Below are 21,445 nucleotides of genomic sequence, written 5' to 3'. Positions count from 1 at the left end.
CAACGGCAATGATTCACTTAACAACTGTGGCAAGAAGGGTCGTAAAATGGGACATTCACTTGACGAATGTCTCACTTAGCCACAAAAATTTTGGGCTCAAGTATTGTTCACGGTCTATCTGTAATATGAATTATTGTGGTTTTTACAACATGCTAACAGGTATATATATATATAAATCTTAAATTAATTGCTACAATGCAAGTAATTCTTGACTTATAACCGTTCACTTAGCGACTGTTCCAAACTACAACAGACCTCCCCAAAAGTACTTCTGACCTAGGTCTGAGGTTTTGGTGACCAGTTTGGATACTCGACAATTGGATCACATTGACAGAAGTTTGCAGCTTTGTGGACAAACGACTGCAATTTATGGTGCCAAACTGGGATTTTACTTTGTTTCTGGCAAAAATGTCCCATAGCGAACGATGGGTTTGCTTAATAACTGCCACTCGGGGAAAAAAAAGTCATAAAATCAGCTTTACAACCATCAAGGATTATCTCTATTACTTTAAAAGTAATTCAGGATGGCAAATATATTTTGATAAAAGATTTGCTACTGAAAACATAACTTGGGAACTGGAATTTTAACGAATGCTCTAGGTCAGGGGTGGGAAATGATGGCTCTTTTATGACTTGTGGACTTCAACTCCCAGAATTCCTGAGCCAGTATGGCATGGCTCAGCAGACTAAGACTCAGAATTCCTGAGCCTCTGCTAAGTCTGTCTGTTATTAACACAGCTGCTTGCAATTACTGCAGGTTCAAGTCCCACCAGGCCCAAGGTTGACTCAGCCTTCCATCCTTTATAAGGTAGGTAAAATGAGGACCCAGATTGTTGGGGGCAATAAAAGTTGACTTTGTATATAATATACAAATGGATGAAGACTATTGCTTAACACAACTCACGGCCCTGAGTCTTCAGAGAAGGGCGGGATATAAATTCAAATAAAAATAAATAAATAAATAAATAAAAGAGCCATCGCTTCCCATCTCTTCCCTAGACCAAGGATAGTTTTCAATCATTGGCAACTTTAAGATGGGCGGACTTCAACTCCCAGAATTCCCCAGTTAACTCAATTCTGGAAATTGAAGTCCACCAGTCTACAAATTGGCAAGGGAAAAGTTGGGAAAACTCTTGAGTTTTCTGAGTTGGGAAAAACTCTGTCTCGGCCTATCAAATTATCACTTCCTTTGGCTCTTGTCAAAAATGGTTTACAAGTCAAAAGGCAGCATTTATCAATGGAATGCAAATTTATCAAATTAATAGACTGGAGGGATTGGGGAGAGAGCAACGAAATTATAGCACAGCGGGTGGATAAATCTGGGCCCGACCTCCATCTGGGACGGTCCTGACTGACTGACCTGTGCCAGTGGGCGTAGCTTGCCCCAGAAGGGCGTCCGAGTTCTGGGTGGTGACCACTGCGGTCGTCCCTGCTCCGGCCGAGGTGCTAGTGTCGGCCACGGTGGCCGGATAATAGGTGTAGTGGGTCTCGGTGGCCGCGGCTTCGGATTCGACGGCATCTTCGCTCGTGAATGCTCCTTGGATGACAGCCTGGGAAGAGAAGATCAAGAGGGCGACTTCAAACCAGAAATATTTTTTGTTAGGTATATTACCCAGAAAATTGTAATAAAGGGATTATGTGTTTCATAATCCATGTACGAGAATTGTGTTTGCACAATATTGGAAAAATGGGGCTATACCTACAGATGAAAGTATAATTGGGAGAAACATTAGACTGTGCGGAGATGGATAGATTGACATTAATAATAGAAGATAAGAAACAAGAATATTTTTTAACATGGGATTTGTTCTATCAACAGGCAGATAAAAGAGGTAGAAATTAGATGATGAAAGGTTATTGATATGTAAAAGATGCAAGAATCTGACTATACATAAATAAACATCAGTATTATTACTACAGTTGTTATTAGTATTATCATCAATTATTATATTGTATAAGTAAACTGATCCAGACAATACACTGTTTATTAAGCACTTAAAAGAAAAAATGATAATTTTTTTTTTAAAAAAGAGAGGAAGTGACTTCAAGATTCGTGGACTTCAACTCCCAGAGTTCCCCAGCCAGCCATGTGGAATTCTGGTAGTTGAAGTCCACAAGTGTTAAACTTGCCACGGTTGGAGACCCCTGGTCTAGAGCAAAGGGAAAAGTAGGGAAGACGCTCCAGGATGGTGTTCCTCTACCTTAAGAGGTGAGGACTTCAACTCCCAAAATTCCCCAGCCAGCTTGGCCCCCTGGCAGAAGCTCCCATTGAAGCATCTCGGGACCCACCTGCGGCCAGAGGATTCAACCCAGCCCGCAGGGCTGCTTCCTCTTCCCCAGGAGGACTCAACTTCCTCTTCCTCCAAATTGGTAGCACCTACCTGGGTCATGGACTGCGTTGCAGGGTAGCCGCTGATGGCCCCACTGCCCTCCGTCTGCCCATCCAGCTGCCCCTCGGCCACCTGTATGACTCGGTACATCAGCTGGAGGAGGAAAGAGCAAAAAGGAGACAGGACAACAGGGTGTGTGTGTGTGTGTGTGTGTGTGTGTGTGTGTGAGATGAACATGGTAAACTGAGAACGGGGAGCTTTGAAATTATTTATTTGTATCCCGCCTTTATGATGTTTATAAAAACCTCAAAGCTGCAAACATATCCAAACACACTTAAGACTTTGTCACTTTGATATGTTCACTAATTGACACACATTAAAATGACATTTCGTTGCATACGACTGTCAAAAGGTCTCCACCTCTAATGCACACACTACATAAACATGACAAGATAAATACAAAATTATGCATGTGCCCACATATATTATATGAACGCTTTCCTCCTCCTACAGCAACAGTTCTGTGAGGTGGGTTGGACTGAGACAGACAAACTGGCACAAGAGCACCCAGTTGTCTTTTGTGCCTAAGGCAGGGCTAGAATTCACCGTCTCCTGGCGACAGGCCCAAAGTCACCCAGTTTGCTTTCACGGCTGAGGACCAGAACTCCCTATTTCCTGGCGATTGGCCCAGAGTTACCCAGCTGGATTTCAAATGAGGAAGCCAGATTCACTCAATAACCCTGCTATTAACGTAATGGCTGCAGTGATTCACTTCACATCTGTGGCAAGAAATGTTGTAACACTGGGCGAAACTCCTTTAATAACTGTCTTGCTTAGCCACAGAAATTTTGGCCTCAGTTGTGATCTTAAGGAATACCTGTATCTTTTGGTTCCCCCACCCCCTTTACAAAACGATACAAAATCAGAATAATTGGGAGGCCGGACTGCGTGATGAAATAATAACCTCTGGGGCATCTGGAAAGATGGAAAAAGTATAAACAGACTCAAATGAAGGGTTTGTAATTAATATAATCAAGGACCTCCAATCCGTTTCGGAAATAAATACCAAATATTTATGGTGGCTCTACAGACTAATGCAGTCTGTTATTAACAGCAACTGCTTGCAATTACTGCAGGTTCAAGCCCCACCAGGCCCAAGGTTGACTCAGCCTTCCATCCTTTATAAGGTAGGTAAAATGAGGACCCAGATTGTTGGGGGGGCAATAAAAGTTGACTTTGTATATAATATACAAATGGATGAAGACTATTGCTTGACACAGTGTAAGCCGCCCTGAGTCTTCGGAGAAGGGCGGGATATAAATTCAAATAAAAAAAAAAGATAGAGATAGATGAGATAGATTAGATAGATAGATGATAGATAGATAGATAGATAGATAGATAGATAGATAGATAGATAGATAGATAGATGGGCCTCTGGTGGCTCAGGCTGGTAAGACAGTCTGTTACAAACACAGCTGCTTGCAATTATTGCAGGTTCAAGTCCCACCAGGCCCAAGGTTGACTCAGCCTTCCATCCTTTATAAGGTAGGTAAAATGAGGACCCAGATTGTTGGGGGGGCAATAAAAGTTGACTTTGTATATAATATACAAATGGATGAAGACTATTGCTTGACGCAGTGTAAGCCGCCCTGAGTCTTCGGAGAAGGGCGGGATATGAATTCAAATAAAAATAAAAAAAATAGCAAGTAGGGACCCTGGAAATAACAGAGCTGGAAGGGACCTTGGAGGTCTTCTAGTCCAACTCACTGTCTTAAGCAGGAAACCCTACACCATTTCAGAGAAATGGTTATCCAATCTCTTCTTAAAAACCTCCAGTGATCAAGCACCCACAAGTTCTGGAGGCAAACAGTCCCACAGGTTAATTGTTCTCACAATCAGAATATTTCTTCTTAGTTCCAGGTTGCTTCTCTCCTTGATTAGTTTCCACCCATTGCTTCTTGTCCTGCCTTCTGGTGCTTTGGAGAATAGCTTGACTCCCTCTTCTTTGTGGCAGCCTCTCGAATACTGGAAAACTGCTATCACACTCCCCTGGTCCTTCTTTTCATTAAAATAGCCAGGCCCAATTCCTGAAACCATTCTTCATATGTTTGAGCCTCCAGTCCCCTAATCCTCTTGGTTGCTCTTCTCTGCACTTTTTCTAGAGTCTCCACATCTTTTTTACATCATGGCAACCACGTAAAAAAGATGTGGAGATGCTGGAAAGAGTGCAGAGTAACAAAGATGATTAGGGGATGGAGGCTAAAACATAAAAAGAATGGTGTCTGGATTACTTTTTTAAAAAATTACTTTTTTCTGAACTCCCCCCACGCCCCCCCGAGAGCAATGTAGGGCAAATGCACCTCAAAGCCAGCTAATACTTTCTTCTCCTTGTGCCATATCCGTCATCGGACGTTGGCGATCATGTTGGCGATACTATTTTTATCAACAGCCGCACGAAAAAGTGCTGCTGGGTTTTGTCCGAACCAGTCTCTTAGATTTTGATCGAATGCCTACAAGTGTTAAATCGAAACTTGCACGCAGCAACAACGCAAATAAGCAAGAAAGTCCTTTCGTGAAGATCAAAACCATGGCTACCAACCTGCCTTCCATGGAGGACCTGTATACTGCACGAGTCAAAAAAAGGGCCATGAAAATATTTAGAGACCCCTCACATCCTGGACATAAACTGTTTCAACTCCTACCCTCAAAACGACATTCTATAGGGCACTGCACACCAGAACAACTAGACACAAGAACAGTTTTTTCACTAAACTATTCACTAAATCTGCACTACTATTTATCTGCTCATCATTCTCATCACCTCCCACTTATGACTTTTAATTGTATTCAAATTTTTAGGCCATATATGGAATTAGTTTTTTATACTGCTTTTAACTTGTGTTATATATGTATCTGTATTTTATTGGCTGTGAACCGCCCTGAGTCCTTCAGGAGAAGGGCGTTATACAAATTTAATAAATAATAATAATAATAATAAAATAATGACTGCATGACTGTAACTTTTTGCTTGTATCCTTGATTTACATTGATATTGTTTTCTGTTTATTTGTACCTATGACTATCATTAAGTTTTGTAAATGTTGTACCTTGATGAAGGTATCTTTTCTTTTATGTACACTGAGAGCGTATGTACCAAAGACTAATTCCTTGTGTGTCCAATCACACTTGGCCAATAAAGAATTCTATTCTATTGTAATTTCTGTCCTGTCCTGTCCTGTCCTATTCTATTCTAATTCTATTCTATTCTTCAAAAAATATATATTAATACAGGGAGCCAGAAGCACAGAGATCCGGTTTAGACTAGTGTTTCTGAACCTGAGAAAATTTAAGATAGGTGGACTTCAACTCCCAGAATTCCACCCGTCTGAAACCTGTCCAGCTTGAGAAGCCCCGATTTGGATGCCTGCCGAGAAACAAGCGCAGAAACCTTCTGGCACCAGCTCACAGCTTCTCACCTGAGTACCTCCATTCTCTGCTCGGAAGACATATTTGATGTTCGGATCTGAAAAGGTGGCCGCCGACTGGATGCTCGCAATGGCCACGCTGGTGGGATCTTCACCTGTCGCTACTGCTCCTTCAGAGAAAGAAGAGAAAGAGGCCTTAGATAGGGGCGAAGCCGCCCTGTTAATTCCTGCCCTTTCCCAGGACTGTGCAATACAGGTAAGTCCTCGATTTAACAATCATCCGTTTAGTCATCTTCTTTTAACGACCCCCTAATCCAGTGGTTCTCAACCTTTATAGTGCTGCGACCCCTTTAATACAATTCCCCATGATATGGCGACCCCAACCGTAAAATTATTTTCGTTTTGAATTCATCATGCCTGAAGCCGTATTGGCTAGCGATCTGAACTGCTTGCGATTGCCTTGAGGACGGAGGCATTAAAGCGGAGACTCCTCCCCTATTAAGTTTATGGCGCCTGAAGCCAGATTAGGCTAGCGATTGGGAGTGATTGCAGCTGGCTTGAGAGGGAGACATCAGAGCAAAGATTTCTCTTTTTTAATTCATCGCGCCTGAAGCCGAATTCAGCTAGCGATTTGAAGAGCCTGCAGCTGGCTTGTGGAGTCAACCATTGGAGCGCGATTCTTCAACTTGCAAGTATACTTCCCATATTTCCGATGGTCTTAGGCGACCCCTGGCAAATCGTCATTCGACCCCCAACGGGGTCACGACTCACAGTTTGAGAACCACTGCCCTAATCCCTTGTGGAGGGTGGAGTCTGGGCAACTGAATGGAGCTGAGTTTTTACTGGCCGGATGCCTTTCCTGTCTCCAATGCGGAGTTTTGTTCAGCAGGTATATTCTCATTGTCCCCAGAAAGAGAGAGAGAGAAATAATTGCCTCTACCTAGGATCGAACTCACAGCCTCCGGATTGTGAGGAAAGAGCTCCATCTCTAGGCCATTGCACCACTCACAATCATCCGTTTAGTGACCGTAGGAAATTACAATGGCCTCCGAAAAAAGGGATTTAGGACCGTTTTTATGACCCTTGTAAAAATCCCCAGGGCCATGTCATCAAAATTCAGATGCTCGGCAACTGGTTCATATTTATGACGGTAGCAGTGTCCCAGGGTCATGTGATCCCCTTTTGTGACCTTCTGACAAGCTTGGCTTTGTTAATGGGGAAGCCGGATTTGCTTAACGACCAGGTGACTGACTTAAGAAGTGTGGTGATGTCGCTTAGCAACGGTGACCAGACAGGTCATAAAATGGGCCAAAACACACTTTACACTGTCTGGCTTAGCGACAGAAATTTTGGAGGTCAATTGTGGTCGTAAGTCGAGGATTACCTGTATCCCTGAAATCGGACCTTCTCAACCAAGAAGAAGAAACAACAACCCGCCCCAATTATGTCTATAAGGTCAGCCAAGAATTGTAGATTCTTGGCTGATCTTGGCTGACTTCTGGGGTTCCAGGAACTGAGTCTGCCTTTGAAGGAAGCCATCTTGCAGGGGTAGGAAGAGCAAAAAATACAACGGGCTGGAGAATCCTCACCTTCCTGGATTTGAACCGTTCCCTCTTCTGTCTCTGATGTTTTCTGCTGCCTGCTGAGACAAGGAGGAACACATGAGATGGGAATATTCTTTCCATCAGATATTTACCGTGGTTTTCGGGAGTCTAAGACGCACTTCCCCCCTCTAAAAGTAGGTGAAAACTGTGGTGTGTTTTATACACTAAATGTTGCCGAAGCCCCACCCACACACCAGCCCCCACCTTGCAGCCGTTTTTGGCCTCCACGCATCGCATTTTCGGCCGGTTCCAGGTGGCAGGGGGTGGCGGCAATCTCCACTGCCTGGAAGCGGCCGAAAATGCGACGCGTGGAGGCCAAAAACTGCCGAAAACGTAACGTGCGGAGGTGGCGATGTGCTGTGGTGATCCCGGCACCTGGAACAGGTCTAAAAAGCGACGTGCAGAGGCCAAGCATGTGATGCGCGGAGGCCAAAAATGTGACACGCGGAGGCGGCGATGGGCTGTGATGTTCCCCGCAGCCTAGAACAGCTGATTGGCGGTATTCTGGGAGGCCGATCCAACCGCCAATCAGCTGCTCGTGTTGAATCAAGCTGCGATAATGTACTGAAGCTGACCAGGCCAGGTGTCTCCAACCTTGGCAACTTTAAGACTCGGGACTTCAACTCCCAGAATCCCTCAGCCAGCAAAGCTGGCTGAGGGATTCTGGGAGTTGAAGTCCACGAGTCTTAAAGTTGCCAAGGTTGGAGACCCCTGGACTAGGCCGTTTGCTGCAAGAATGCTAACCAGATGAATACCGATGGATGCTGGTAGGCAGAGGCAGAATATTTGTTTTCCTCCCCAAAAACTAATGTGCGTCTTATACTCCAGAGCGTCTTATACTCCAAAAAATACGGTTTTTTAATATATCATATTTACAGACCATCCTTCTCCCTCACAGAGCGATTGTGGGTCCTCTTGGGTGTGTCCCCCCCCACATAAATGTGAGGCAGGCCCTGCTTTGCTGGACGCTGGTTAGACAAGGGATTGGAGATGATAAAGGATCTGGAGGTTAAATTGTGTGATGAATGAGTGAGGGTACATCTAGCCTACTGAAGACAAGGATTAGGGGGGGACATGGTAGCAGTATTCCAAATTTGAGGGGCTTCCATAGAGAAGGAGGGGGGGGTCAAAGCTATTCTCCAAAGCACCTGAAAGCAAGGCAAGAAGCAACAGATGGAAACTCATCAAGGAGAGAAGCAACCTAGAACTAAGGAGAAATTTCCCGACAATGAGGACAATTAATTAGTGGAACAAACTGGAGGTTTTCAAGAAGAGACTGGACAGCCATTTGACCTGGATAGTACATGAACACCTACCTTGAGCAGGGGGAGGGGGGGTGGCTAAGAGAACCTTCAGCCCTATGATTCTATATAGTATATAGATGGGACCTGGGACACACACCACATCTGGAGAACCTTTGCTTCCAAAAAAAGAGCTTCTATCCACCAACGGCTCAGATATATTTTTATTCTGAGGGAGGAGATTTCGCATCTCCTTGTTAAAGTTTCCACTAGTTTTCAAAGCTTTATTGCATTGTATTTTAAGTTTTCAGATTCCTAAATACGGTCAGGGTGTGTCGTGTCGTGTCCCACTCCCCCTCTGACAGCCGGGTCTGGGAAGTCTGTATCAAGCGTGGCCACGAAGCCTCTGCAGCTTTGCCAAATTCCTGTCAGAGTTCTCAGGGCAGGCAGGAATCCAAGGTGTGACTTCAGCAAACCAGATGAGACTTTGCTTGACTCAAGGAATGCCAAAAAGCAGATCCTTTATATAGGCCATGGGGTGTGGCTCCATGACTCAGCACTTATCCAGGCCTGCCCCTCCCTTCCTTTTGCTGACGTCACCTCTCCATTCTCCGGAAGTGGGGATCCATCCACTGTGACTTTCCGTCCTCCTGATCTGCTGCCGGCAATTCTAGCATGTGGCTGGCTTCGTGCTCACACGCTGTAGGGAGGTTTGTTTGCTCAGTCTGTCCGGGCATGGTGCCAGGGCTGGGGGCTGGAGGCATGCCAGGCCATTCTTCTTCACTATCAGTCTCTGGCTCAGATAGCAGGAGATGCGAGGGGCCCGGCTGAGGAGAGGAGGGCGGGCGAGGCACAACAGGGTGGGTACATGCTTTGTTTCCAAGTCAGCTTTCTTCATCCGCAGCTTGGTGGATAAGCCAGAGACGCATAGAAGACAACACTCTACTTGGCTGTTCAAGACAGCTGAAGATCTAATATACTGGCTGGGGAATTCTGGGAGTTGAAGTCCAGACATCTTAAAAGTCTCAAACAAAGGTTGAGAAATACTGCTCTAAGTTGTCTGCCCTTACACTTCATTAGCCAGGTATTATCAATTTTGTGGGTTAGTGCATGGTGCAAACGCAGCTCGTTGGCTTAGATTACCACTGAATATTTATACAATTTCTCTGCTGCAACCCAACCTGACCAAGCAGATACCTAGAGAAAAGTTGGGCTACTTTAGATTCAAAGAAATAACCCCAGGGACTTGGCTCTCAAGATCAAAGCAGGGGTATCGTATGGAGAGCCATCCATTTTTCTAATCTAATCAAAAATCTAATCTAATCTAAAAAATATCTCATTTTTGTAACTAATCAAAGAGAGGAGCAACCTGGAATTAAGGAGAAACTTCCTAACAGTGAGAACAATCAACCAATGGAACAACTTGCCACCAGAAATTGTGGCCGCTTCAACACTGGAGGTTTTTAAGAAGAGACTAGACAGTCACTTATCTGAAATGGTGTAGGTTCTCCTGCTTGACCAGGGGGCTGGACTAGAAGACCTCCAAGGTCCTGTCCTGTTCTATTTTCTCTTTTCTTCTATTTCTATTTCCTGCGGTGGCACAATGGTTAGAATGCAGTACCTCAGCTGATCACTGACTGCCAGCAGTTTGGCAGTTCGAGTCTCACCGGCTCAAGGTTGACTCAGCCTTCCATCCTTCGCAGGTCGGTAAAATGAGGACCCAGTGTCAACCCTGAAGGTATATGTAGCCATATTTATTGATGGGGCCAAAAGGCTGACTCTGTAAACTGCTTAGAGACAGCTGTAAAGCACTGTGAAGTGGTCTATAAGTCTAAGTGCCATCTCTATTCTATTCTATTTTTATTCTATTCCAGGGGTCTCCAACCTTAGTAATTTTAAGGTTTGTGGACTTCAACTCCCAGAGTTGAAGTCCACAGGTCTTAAAGTTCCTAAGGCTGGAGACCCCTGTTCTCTTCTGCATTCTCTTCTCTTCTGCATTCTCTTCTCTTCTCCATTCTCTTCTCTTCTGCATTATCTTCTCTTCTCTTCTGCATTCTCTTCTCTTCTGCATTCTCTTCTCTTCTGCATTCTCTTCTCTTCTACCATTTCTCCTTCAGGCCAATATTGCTAATAAGGTTTTGCAAACTCGGAAAACGGATTCATTCAACGATCACTTTGAAGCAGTGGATGCACTGATTCGCTTAACAAGTTTGGCGAGAAAGGTTGTAAAACGGGGCAAAACCCACCCAACAACTGTCTCGCTTAGCAACAGAAACGTTGGGCTCAACTGTAGTCGTAAGCCACATGTACTGTGAATGGGACAGATGTGGCCAAATGTAACCGAAGTACAACTCTGAACAGCTGTAGCACTGAGTAGTCCTTGGAGGGTCTCGGGGGATCCATAGCTTCTTATCATGTTTTACAGAAGCAGCAGCTGCCTAGGTTCACCTCTACCCTACATGGCTGGCTGGGGAATTCTGGGAGTTGAAGTTCACATGTCTTCAAAGTGGCCAAAGGTGGAAACTCGGCCGTTAGGAAGATCATGCCGGCCAGGAGGGGAGGAAGGGAGGGAGAACTTCAGTTCAAAACCTGCTTGCTTAGCCTTTCGGACAGGATCACACCTGCTGGTTGAATCAAAAGATTTCTCGTTTTTATGAAGTCTTCTGCCATTCGGGCTCTCCAACCCTGGAGTAGGAGGGAGCCTCTTTTGAGTAACTGTTTTTAGCAACAAGAAGTGGCTTCGATCAACGTTTCCCATGGATGTTCTCAATCAATCCCAAAGGGGCTTTTCCAAAAGGCAACTGGAGTTTCTTTGGTTTTTTTTCCCCCTTGAAAACATTTCTCTTCTCGCCCCAGAAGCTTCTTCGGTTCAGAACTGAAACATCCCGCTGGGGCGTTCTTTTAGTTCTTTGAATAACCAGAAAGAATGTGGATTCTGAGAAGAACTGCCTAAATAACTGACTCTGAAAAGTCATTATAATGTAGGAACCACATCCCCTGAATATGCAATTGGTCATTAACAAGAACGTGATAAGAATATTATGGTACATATAGCGCTACTGAGCATGCTCTCTAAATGCTTGATGACTTCAATGATGCTGGCCAATTGGCGAACACATTCCAAAGCCAAAATGTTTGACTGAGATAGAGTATGTATGTATGTGTGTAACGTAAAGGTTCCCCTCGCACATATGTGCTAGTCGTTCCCAGCTCTAGGGGGCGGTGGTCATCTCCGTTTCAAAGCCGAAGAGCCAGCGCTGTCCGAAGACGTCTCCGTGGTCATGTGGCTGGCATGATTCAACGCCAAAGGCGCACGGAACGCTGTTACCTTCCCACCAAAGGTGGTCTCTATTTTTTCTACTTGCATTTTTTACCTGCTTTCGAACTGCTAGGTTGGTAGAAGCTGGGATAAATAATGGGAGCTCACCCCATTACGCAGCAGCACTAGGGATTTGAATCGCTGAACTGCCGACCTTTCAATCGACAAGCTCAGCATCTTAGCCACTGAGCCCCCATGCCCGTCTCCCTCTCTCTCTGTATGTGTATATGTATGTATGTATGTATGTATGTATGTATGTAGGTCTTTGGTATGTTCCTCAGAAAACACACACACACACACACACACACGTATGTATGTATGTTTGGTATGTTCGGGTCTTTTCCCGTGCAATCTTACACGGGAAAAGACCCAAACATACCAAAACCTGCATACATATACCCGTGAAAACCTACGAAAACAAATACACACACACACACATACATCCCCTTTATATACCATATTTTTTGGTGTATAAGATGCACTCCCCCCGCCCAAAAGTGGGTGGAAATATCTGTGTGTCTTATAGAGCAAATACTGCCAAAGCCCCACCCACCCTTCGGCCTCTGCCTCCCAGCAATTTGCCTCCTTGCAGCAAACATGGTCAGCTTCAGCACAGCCCGATTTAGCACCAACAGCTGATTGGCGGTTGGATCTGCCAATCAGCTGTTCCAGGGTGAGGGGATCGCCGCTGCCCACTGCCGCCTCCGGGCCCCCCATTTTCAGCCCATTCCAGGCAGTGGGGATAGGCATGGGGGGCAGCAATCCCTGCAGACTGGAACAGCTGAAAACGGGACACACGGAGGCTGAAAATGGGGCGCGCGGAGGCGGCAGCGGCGATGATCCCTGCAGCCTGGAACAGCTGATCGGTGGTATTCCAGGAGGCCGATCCAACCGCCAATCAGCTGCTCGTGCGAAAGCAGGCTGTGCTGAAGCTGACCAGGCTGTTTGCCTTTTGCTGCAAGGAGACAAATTGCAGGGAGGCAGGGTTTTTTTTTCTTGTTCTCCTCCCCAAGAGCTAGGTGCGTCTTACAGTTTGAAAAATATGGTATATCTCCCTTGTATATAAAGTGGTTTTTTTACCTTTTTAAAGACCTCTGTCACCTTGCATCTGTGGCAGACCTCTCTTTTACTTATGCATAAATAAAGAGCTATTAATTGATCTTTCTGGCTCGGATCCTATTTTAGCAAAAGCACAAACAGGGCTAAGAACCTTGCTGTTGTTTGTGGCTAACAACACATGCAAAATATGGTTCTCACCCCTTCATTTCTTTAGTCGGTTATGCATCAGAAAATCTCAGCCTGGACTTCTTTTCACCTGCTCCTTCTTCAGAGTTACTTCAGCCAAAACCTAAAAATAAGAAATAAAAAATACACATTCATGAAGACGGATTCCCCTGTATTATGCAGGTAGTCCTCGACTTATGACCACAATTAAGCCCAAAATTTCCATTGCTAAGCAAGACAGTTGTTAAGTGAGTTTTGCCCCATTTTACGACCTTCCTTGTCACAGTTGTTAAGTGAATCAGTGCAGTTGTTCAGTTAGTAACCTGGTTGTTAAGTGAACATGGGTTCCCCATTGACTATGACTTCTCCCAAGGTCGCAAAAGAGGATCACGTGACCCTGGGACACGGCAAGTCATAAGTAGGAGCCCGTTGCCAAGGGTTTGAATTTTGATCACATGACCATAGAGAGGCTGCAATGGCCATAAAGTGTGAAAAACGGTCATAAGTCACTTTTTCCAGCGCTGTTAACTTCAAACAGATGCTAAACAAATTCAATCCTGTTCGTTATTCTATTTTTATAACGAAATAAGTAATGATTGTAAGTCGAGGTCTACCCGTACTATGGATATGCACCGTGCCCTAGTTCCCTCCTGGATAGACTACTGCAATATGCTCTACATGGAGCTGCCCTTGAAGAGTATTTGGAAGATTCAGTGGGCTGGCGGTCTCCTGCTTTCTAGGTTGGCACCTTCACCTTCACTCCTGACACCGAAGCGGCTTCTCGATCCTGCAATTCTAGACAACTGCCATGTCAGACAGATTAACAGAGTTGGAAGGGACCTTATAGGTCATCTAGTCCAACCCCCTGCCCAAGCAGAAAATCCTACACTATTTCTGATAGGTGGCAGTCCAGTCTCTTCTTGAAAGCCTCCAGGGATGAAGCTCCCACAACTTCTGAAGGCAACTTCTGTTCCATCGGTTGATTGTTCTCACTGTCAGGAAATTCCTCGTTATTTCCAGGTTGAATCTCTCCTTGATCATTTTCCATACATTCTTCCTTGTCTGGCCTTGGAAAATAGCTTGACCCCCTTCCTCCTCTCTGTGGCAGCCCCTCGAATATTGGAAGGCTGCTCTTCTGTCTCCCCTGGTCCATCTCTTTCACAAGACCAACCATGCCCAGTTCCTGCAACCGTTCTTCATATGTTTTAGCCCCCAGTCCCCTAATCATCCTGGTTGCTCTTCTCTGCACTCTTTCTAGAGCAGTGGTTCTCAACCTTTATAGTGCTGCAACCCCTTTAATACAATTCCCCACGATGTGGTGACCCCTTTAATACAATTCCCCACGATGTGGCGACCCCAACCGTAAAATTATTTTCGTTTTGAATTTATGGCGCCTGAAGCCGTATTGGCTAGCGATCTGAACTGCTTGCGATTGCCTTGAGGACGGAGGCATTAAAGCGGAGACTCCTCCCCTGTTAAGTTTATCGCGCCTGAAGCCAGATTAGGCTAGCAATGGGGAGTGATTGCAGCTGGCTTGAGAGGGAGACATCAGAGCAAAGATTTCTTTCTTTTTTAATTCATCGCGCCTGAAGCCAAATTCAGCTAGCAATTTGAAGAGCCTGCAGCTGGCTTGTGGAGTCAACCATTGGAGTGCGATTCTTCGACTCGCAAGTATATTTCCCATATTTCCGATGGTCTTAGGCCCAACGGGGTCGCGACCCACAGGTTGAGAACCGCTGTTCTAGAGTCTCAAGCAGTATCCACAAGCAGTGCTTTATGGGCTCTTGAAGATCATGGCGCAACACCTGAGATGACGTCGCCTGCGGGGGCAGCAGGGGAAAAATAATCGACTTCCACTGAAGAAATAGTAGAGGTTCTCCTGCTTGAGCAGGGGGTTGGACTAGAAGACCTCCAAGGTCCCTCATTCCGGCTCGATTCTATTCTAACTAAGAAGTGAGAGCAGGCAAACCCTGAGGGGCACATATTCTCACTCATTTGCTGCCCTTATATGGCCCTGGCCCTCACATCACCAGAGGGGGCCATTACACACAAGTCGTCCTCGCCTTACAACAGTTCATTTAGTGACGGTTCAACGTTACAACGGACTTGCCATTTTTCAAACTTGCCACCTTTGTAGCGTCATGGGATCAAAATTCAGAGGCTTGGCAACTGGTACATATTTATGACGGTTGCAGGGTTCCGAGGTCATTTTTTGCAAGCAAAGTCAATACCAACTTATCCACTGCAATGATTTGCTTAACGACTGTGGCAAGAAAGGTCGTAAAATGGGGCAAAACTGGCTTAACGAATTTAACAACAACAGAAATTTTGGGCTCAATAGTGGTCGTAAGTCAAGGACTCCCTGTATCAGATCTCTGCTGGGCCAGGAATCTTTCTCTTTCTCTCCCCCCCCCTCCCTCCTTTCCCTTTATTATTTTTATAAATAGCTCAAGGCAGCAAACACACATATATACTCCGTTCTCTTCCTATTTTCCCCACCACAATAATCCTGTGAGACAAATTGGGATGAGAGTGAGAGACTGGTCCAAAATCACCCAGCCGGCTTTCGTGCCCAAGGCGGGACTAGAACTCACCGTCTCCTGGTGATTGGCCCAAAGGCACCCAGCCAGCTTTTATGCGTAAGGCAGGACTGGAACTCACCGTCTCTTGATTTCTAACCTGGCAGTTTTAGCCACTGACAAATTGCCTCTCTATTCTTCTGTAAACCAATAAACAAAGCACACTTGTTGTGGAGAAAATAAGAGATGGAATGTATCGGTAGGTTTGCTGCCTTGAGTTATATATTTATTAACTGGACAATTGGCTCTTGAAAAAGCACCTTTGGAACAACCATGACCTGGATGACTGAGAATCTCCACAGATATTATTAAATTTATATGCCACTCATTTTGCATTGAAAGTGATTATATAAAAAGATGGGAAATATTATAATAATAACAACAACAACAACAATATCAATAAATTGCAGCTTCCTGCAAAAACACCAGCGGAACTGCAAAAACAACAACAACAACAACAACAATAATATCAATAAATTGCAGCTTCCTGCAAAAACACCAGTGGAACTGCAAAACACTGAGCTACTTGGAACATTGTACATCTTAAGGTACTTGATCTTGTGATCTTGAATATGGACCGATCGTCATTTGGAACACAACACGGCAGATATCACAGTTGTCACAGAAAACCGAAACGTACAATTTATTGACAGGAGATGCCAGAGTCGAAGAAAAAGAACTGGAAAAAATCATGAAATATCGCGACCTGGCCATTGAAACTACATGGTTGTGGATGAAACATGTAACGGTGATACCCATTGTCATTGGGGCACTTGGTACCATGTCCAAGAATTTTATAAGATACATCAACAAATTGCAGCTTCCTGCAATAACACCAGCGGAACTGCAAAAAACCGTGCTACTCGGAACATCGTACATCTTAAGAAGGTATTTGGTTGATACCTAGGACGCTGGCAGCAACCCGTATCAACCGTTAGCACCAGTCAATAATATTTGTGATACATTTTTAAATGTTCAGTTGACTGAGTTTCAGGTTTAATGAATAAAAGAGATAATAATAAATAAATAGGCATTGACAAAATCCCCATCAGGGGATTTTGCAAAAGATAGCTTCACTTGGAACAATTTCCATCCTTTAGCACCATCAAAGAACATTGCCTATCCCAGATCCTTAGGGAGGTAAATAAAAATGCCAAATCCAACTTAAACATCTGGCTGACTGTGTGGCCAACAATAATAACATCCTGGATCTATCAGAAGAGAAGAAAAAAAAAAAACCCTGGAAAACATAACAAAATAGAATGACTGTGCAGAAGTCATTCTATGGAGTAATAGGTGCCTTGGGTGCCATCCCAAAACATCTGGAACCCCACTTAAACCCCACTTGGCATTGACAAAATTCCCATCAGTCAATTGCAAAAGGCAGCTTGACTTGGCACAGCTTACATCCCGCAACGAGATCTTTAATGTTAGTAAACAATAACATCTCCTATTGCAGATCCTTGGGAAGGATTTGATAGCGGATTAAAAAATGCCAAATCCAGTCTAAACATCTGGATGATGTTGCAAGGAACCCTAATAATACACAAGTAATACCGATACTGTACGACCAACAGCATTGACCAAATCCTCCTTGGTCAATTGCAAAAGGCAGCCATGCTTGGAATAGTTTACACCCTGCGGACCGTTATTATTTTTGTTAAATAATAACATCTGCCTCTCCCAGGTCCTTGGAGGTGGATAAAAATGCCAAATCCAGTCTAATCATCTGGCTGCCTAGGCAACCAGCCAGAATAAGCTTTCATTCTACGATGAAATCTCTAACACCATCAAACATCTGCCACTCCCAGGTTCTTGGGAAGCACTCAAGAGGGCATCTGACACAAATGCCAAATCCGGCCTAAACATCTGGCCATGCGGGACCATCCACAATAACAAAGATAAGCTCACATCCTGCGATGAGATTTTTCATCCCATCAAACATCCGCATCTGTCTCTCCCAGGTCCTTGGGAAGGGACTCTGGAGGCGGATAAAAATGCCTCTGGCTGACCGGGTGACTAATACCAATACTAATAAATATATTGCAGAAGGTGGCTGTACTTGGAACAGCTTCCATCCTGCAACGATATCTCTGACACCAGCAAACATCCAGATTTGCCTATCCCAGGTCCTTGGTACGGACTCGATAGGGAGACAAAAATGCCAAACCCCAGTCTGAACATCTGGCTCACTGTGCAATGATTAATAATAAAAAATAAAATAAAATCATCATCAAAGAAAAAGAATTGGAAAAAATCCTGAAGTGTTGCGACCTGGCCATCGAAACTACACGGCTATGGATGAAACATGTCACAGTGATACCCATGGTCATCGGGGCACTTGCTACCATGTCCAAGAATTTTATAAGATACATCAGGAAACTGCAGAACTGCAAAAAAAAAAAAAAAAATGCACGACTTGGAACATCGTACATCTTAAGAAGGTACTTGGTTGATACCTGGGACGCTGGCAGCAACCCGTATCAACCATTAGCACCAGTCAATGCTATTTGTGATGTATTTTTGAATGTTCAGTTGACTGAGTTTCATGTTTAATGAATAAAGTAAATAATAATAATAATATGAATAGATAGGTAGACAAAAATGCCAAACCCAGTTTGAACATCTGGCTGACTGTGCAATGATCAATAACAACGACGTTATTGACAGAACCGCCATCAGTCAATTATAAAAAGGCAGCTTGGCTTGGAAGCTTACATCCTGGGATGATGACCTTTGACCCCATCAAAGATCCCCACCTGCCCATCGGGAGGGATTCCAATGGTGAACCCAAAGTGCCAGATAATTAATTAATAAATAAATAAATAAATAAATAAAATCATTGTATATTTTAAGAAGGTACTTGGTTGATACCTAGGATGCTGGCAGCAACCCGTATCAACCATTAGCACCAATCAATGGTATTTGTGACACATTTTTAAATATTCAGTTGAGTTTCATGTATAATGAATAATAACAACAACAACAAAACAACACCACCTAGGACTTTATTATTATTTATTATTTATTATTATTTATTATGTTATTATTTATTATATTATATTATTTATTATATTATTTATTATATTATTTATTATTATTTATTATAATAATAATTATTATTATTTATTATTATAATAATAATTATTATTTATAATAATTATTAATAATAATAATAACAATAACAATAACAATAATAATAATAATACCTAGGACGCTGGCAGTAACCCGTATCGACCATCAGAGCCAGTCAATAATATTTGTGATGCATTTTTAAATGTTCGGTTGACTGAGTTTCATGTTTAATGAATATAATAATAATAATAACAATAATGTATATTTTAAGCAGATACTTGGTTGATACCTAGGACATTGGCAGCCACCCGTATCAACCATTAGCCCCAGTCAATGGTATTTGTGATGCATTTATAAATGTTCAGTTGACTGAGTTTCATGTCTAATGAATAGAATAATAATAATAATAATAATACATTTATAAAAAAAAGTTTGAATAATAATAATAATAATAATAATATAAATATAATTTATAATATATTATTATTATATTACAACATACATTTTAAGAAGATACTTGGTTGTTACCTAGGCAGCCACCCGTATCAACCACTAGCACCAGTCAATCGTAGTTGTGACACATTTTTAAACGTTCAGTTGACGGGAGTTTCAGGTTTCACGAATAAAAATGATAATAATATTAATAGCAGCAGCCTTCACGGTCCTTGTACATCATGGAGAGAAGGAAACTGCTTGAGCCTCTCTACTGCTGCAGCCATATAACTGAACCATCTGGCCGGCCGGCTGGCTGTCCCTGAGAGGCCCAGAAAGACCCTCCGGGCAGGGGGGGGGTCCCAGAAACAGCCAGGGGGCTCCCTTTGGCCTGCGGGGGCTCGACTAGATGACCCCCCGAGGTCCCTTCGCGGTCCTGTGTTCTAAGGAAGCCCTCAAGAGTGGGCAGCGGCTCCCCCAGCGCCCCGCCGGGCCTCAATGGGGACCCCGAAGCCCGGAGGGGACCCCCAGCCTCTCCCCCCACCCTCAATTGTCTCCTTGTGGGGGGGGGGCGGGCGCGGCCTTGTCCTCCTTTCTGGGGAAAGGCCTCCCCGAAGAGCCAACCCGGGAAAGGCCGCGGAGACCTCCGGACAAAGAGGCGGGTGGCTGAAGGAGGCGGAAGCCCACCGGGGGAGCCCACGGACCCCTCCCCGCCCTGCCCCCGCCGTCCTCACCTGGGCCGGCCTCCGTCCCTCGGAGCCCCACGGCGCTCCATGAAGATCGGCGCATGCGCGCACCGCGAACGCTCACCCGCCTTCCTCCCTTCTCTCTCTCTCCTGCAACTTCCGCCTTCTTCTCGACTGGGGAGCGGAAGCCACTCGCAGGCAAGCCCCGCCCCCGTCGCGCTTCTCCTCACCAGGAGCCGGACGCTAAGGATGGCCTGCGCTTCCGGTGTCGGCCATTTTGAGGAGTTAGATTAAGAGAGAGAGAAAGAGAGAGAGGCCTAAACGCCTCCATCTTGAGTTTGAAAGGGCGGCCGGGCGGGAGGGCGTTTGGGGAAGCAGCGCCCGGTCGCTCTTTCAAACTCCAGAAGGATCTGGCGTTCTGGCTCTGTCACTGGTGCTTTTAAACATTTGGCGTCTCGTACAATGATAGAAATCTGTTAGAAACAAAGGCGGAAGAGCGCCATACGCAACTTCCGGTTAGCGCCCTCCTGGCGAGCCGTCAAACATATCTGCGCGGCTTGGGCGCCATGTTGGAAAAGGGCGCTGGCTTCTGCCTTTAGTTGTCCACTTCCGGTCAACCTACTTCATCCAGTGGGCAGTTTTTTTTGGGGGGGGGTGTCGCCTTTCTTTGAGGGCGCCCAAATAAAAACTCCAGCCTCTCGTGTGCTGCAAGTCTTTATGTTGCTAATTGTGGAAATTATTCTGCAATTGTCACTGGAAATTAGGAATTAAATTATTCCTTCTGCATGGGGGGGGGATGCAACTCCAGACTACAAACTCCATAATTTCTTCATTTGCCCCCCCCCATCAGTGGGAATTATGGGCTTTCAAATCTCAAAGTTCAACATCCCTAAATTTGCAGTCATTCTAATACAGAGCCAGAACCTGAAAATAACATTTAACGCAGCACAGTATTTAAACCAGGGCTCTCCAATCTTGGCAACTTCAACTCCCAGAATTCCCAAAGCTGGCTGAAGAATTCTGGGAGTTGAAGTCCACAAGTCTTAAAGGTTGCCAACGTTGGAGACCCCTGGTTTAAACAAAATGGTTCAGTTGAGATCTGCATACGTGGGACTGATTGGGGTAGATTGCAAAGGGTGACACTGAAATAAAATTTTATATCATTTTATTCTATTTTACATATTTAAATTATATTGTAACTTATCCTATAACTATTGTATTTTACTCTACTCTTACTTTAAGTTGTTTGTATAGGATTTTATTGGTGATCCGTGTCTGCACCTTGTGCTTTGATATGGCTTATATCAAGAAAGCTAATCTCAATGTAATACAGAGGTAGAATAGAATAGAATAGAATAGAATAGAATAGAATAGAATAGAATAGAATAGAATAGAATAGAATTTTGTATTGGCCAAGTGTGATTGGACACACAAGGAATTTGTCTTGGTGCAGATGCTCTCAATGTACATAAAAGAAAAGATACCTTCATCAAGGTGCAACATTTACAACACAATTGATGGTCAATATAT

At 44.3% G+C, this 21,445-nt stretch overlaps 1 protein-coding gene across 4 annotated transcripts in view; it reads right to left on the bottom strand.

Moving 5' to 3' along the window:
- Nucleotides 1-20,118, bottom strand: part of USF1 (upstream transcription factor 1) — a 28,175-nt gene extending 8,057 nt beyond the window's left edge. Inside the window, exons 1-6 of one of the 4 annotated variants that reach the window (XM_058160058.1) lie at nt 19,964-20,118; nt 13,177-13,267; nt 7,345-7,397; nt 5,807-5,925; nt 2,382-2,483; nt 1,361-1,550 (exon numbers count right to left, since the gene is read on the bottom strand). In XM_058160058.1, the coding sequence (XP_058016041.1) occupies nt 1,361-1,550; nt 2,382-2,483; nt 5,807-5,925; nt 7,345-7,397; nt 13,177-13,184 (472 nt within the window). In that variant the 5' untranslated portion in view covers nt 13,185-13,267; nt 19,964-20,118. The remainder of the gene's footprint in view (nt 1-1,360; nt 1,551-2,381; nt 2,484-5,806; nt 5,926-7,344; nt 7,398-13,176; nt 13,268-19,963) is intronic. The other 3 variants (XM_058160061.1, XM_058160060.1, XM_058160062.1) reach the window with 3 other exon arrangements.
- Between the last annotated feature and the right edge of the window lie 1,327 nt (nt 20,119-21,445).

This window comes from Ahaetulla prasina, chromosome 17 (assembly GCF_028640845.1).
Source record: "Ahaetulla prasina isolate Xishuangbanna chromosome 17, ASM2864084v1, whole genome shotgun sequence".
Classification (NCBI taxonomy): Eukaryota; Metazoa; Chordata; class Lepidosauria; order Squamata; family Colubridae; genus Ahaetulla; species Ahaetulla prasina.
The sequence above is the reverse complement of the archived record's forward strand: the minus strand, read 5'-3'. Positions and strand labels throughout refer to the sequence as shown.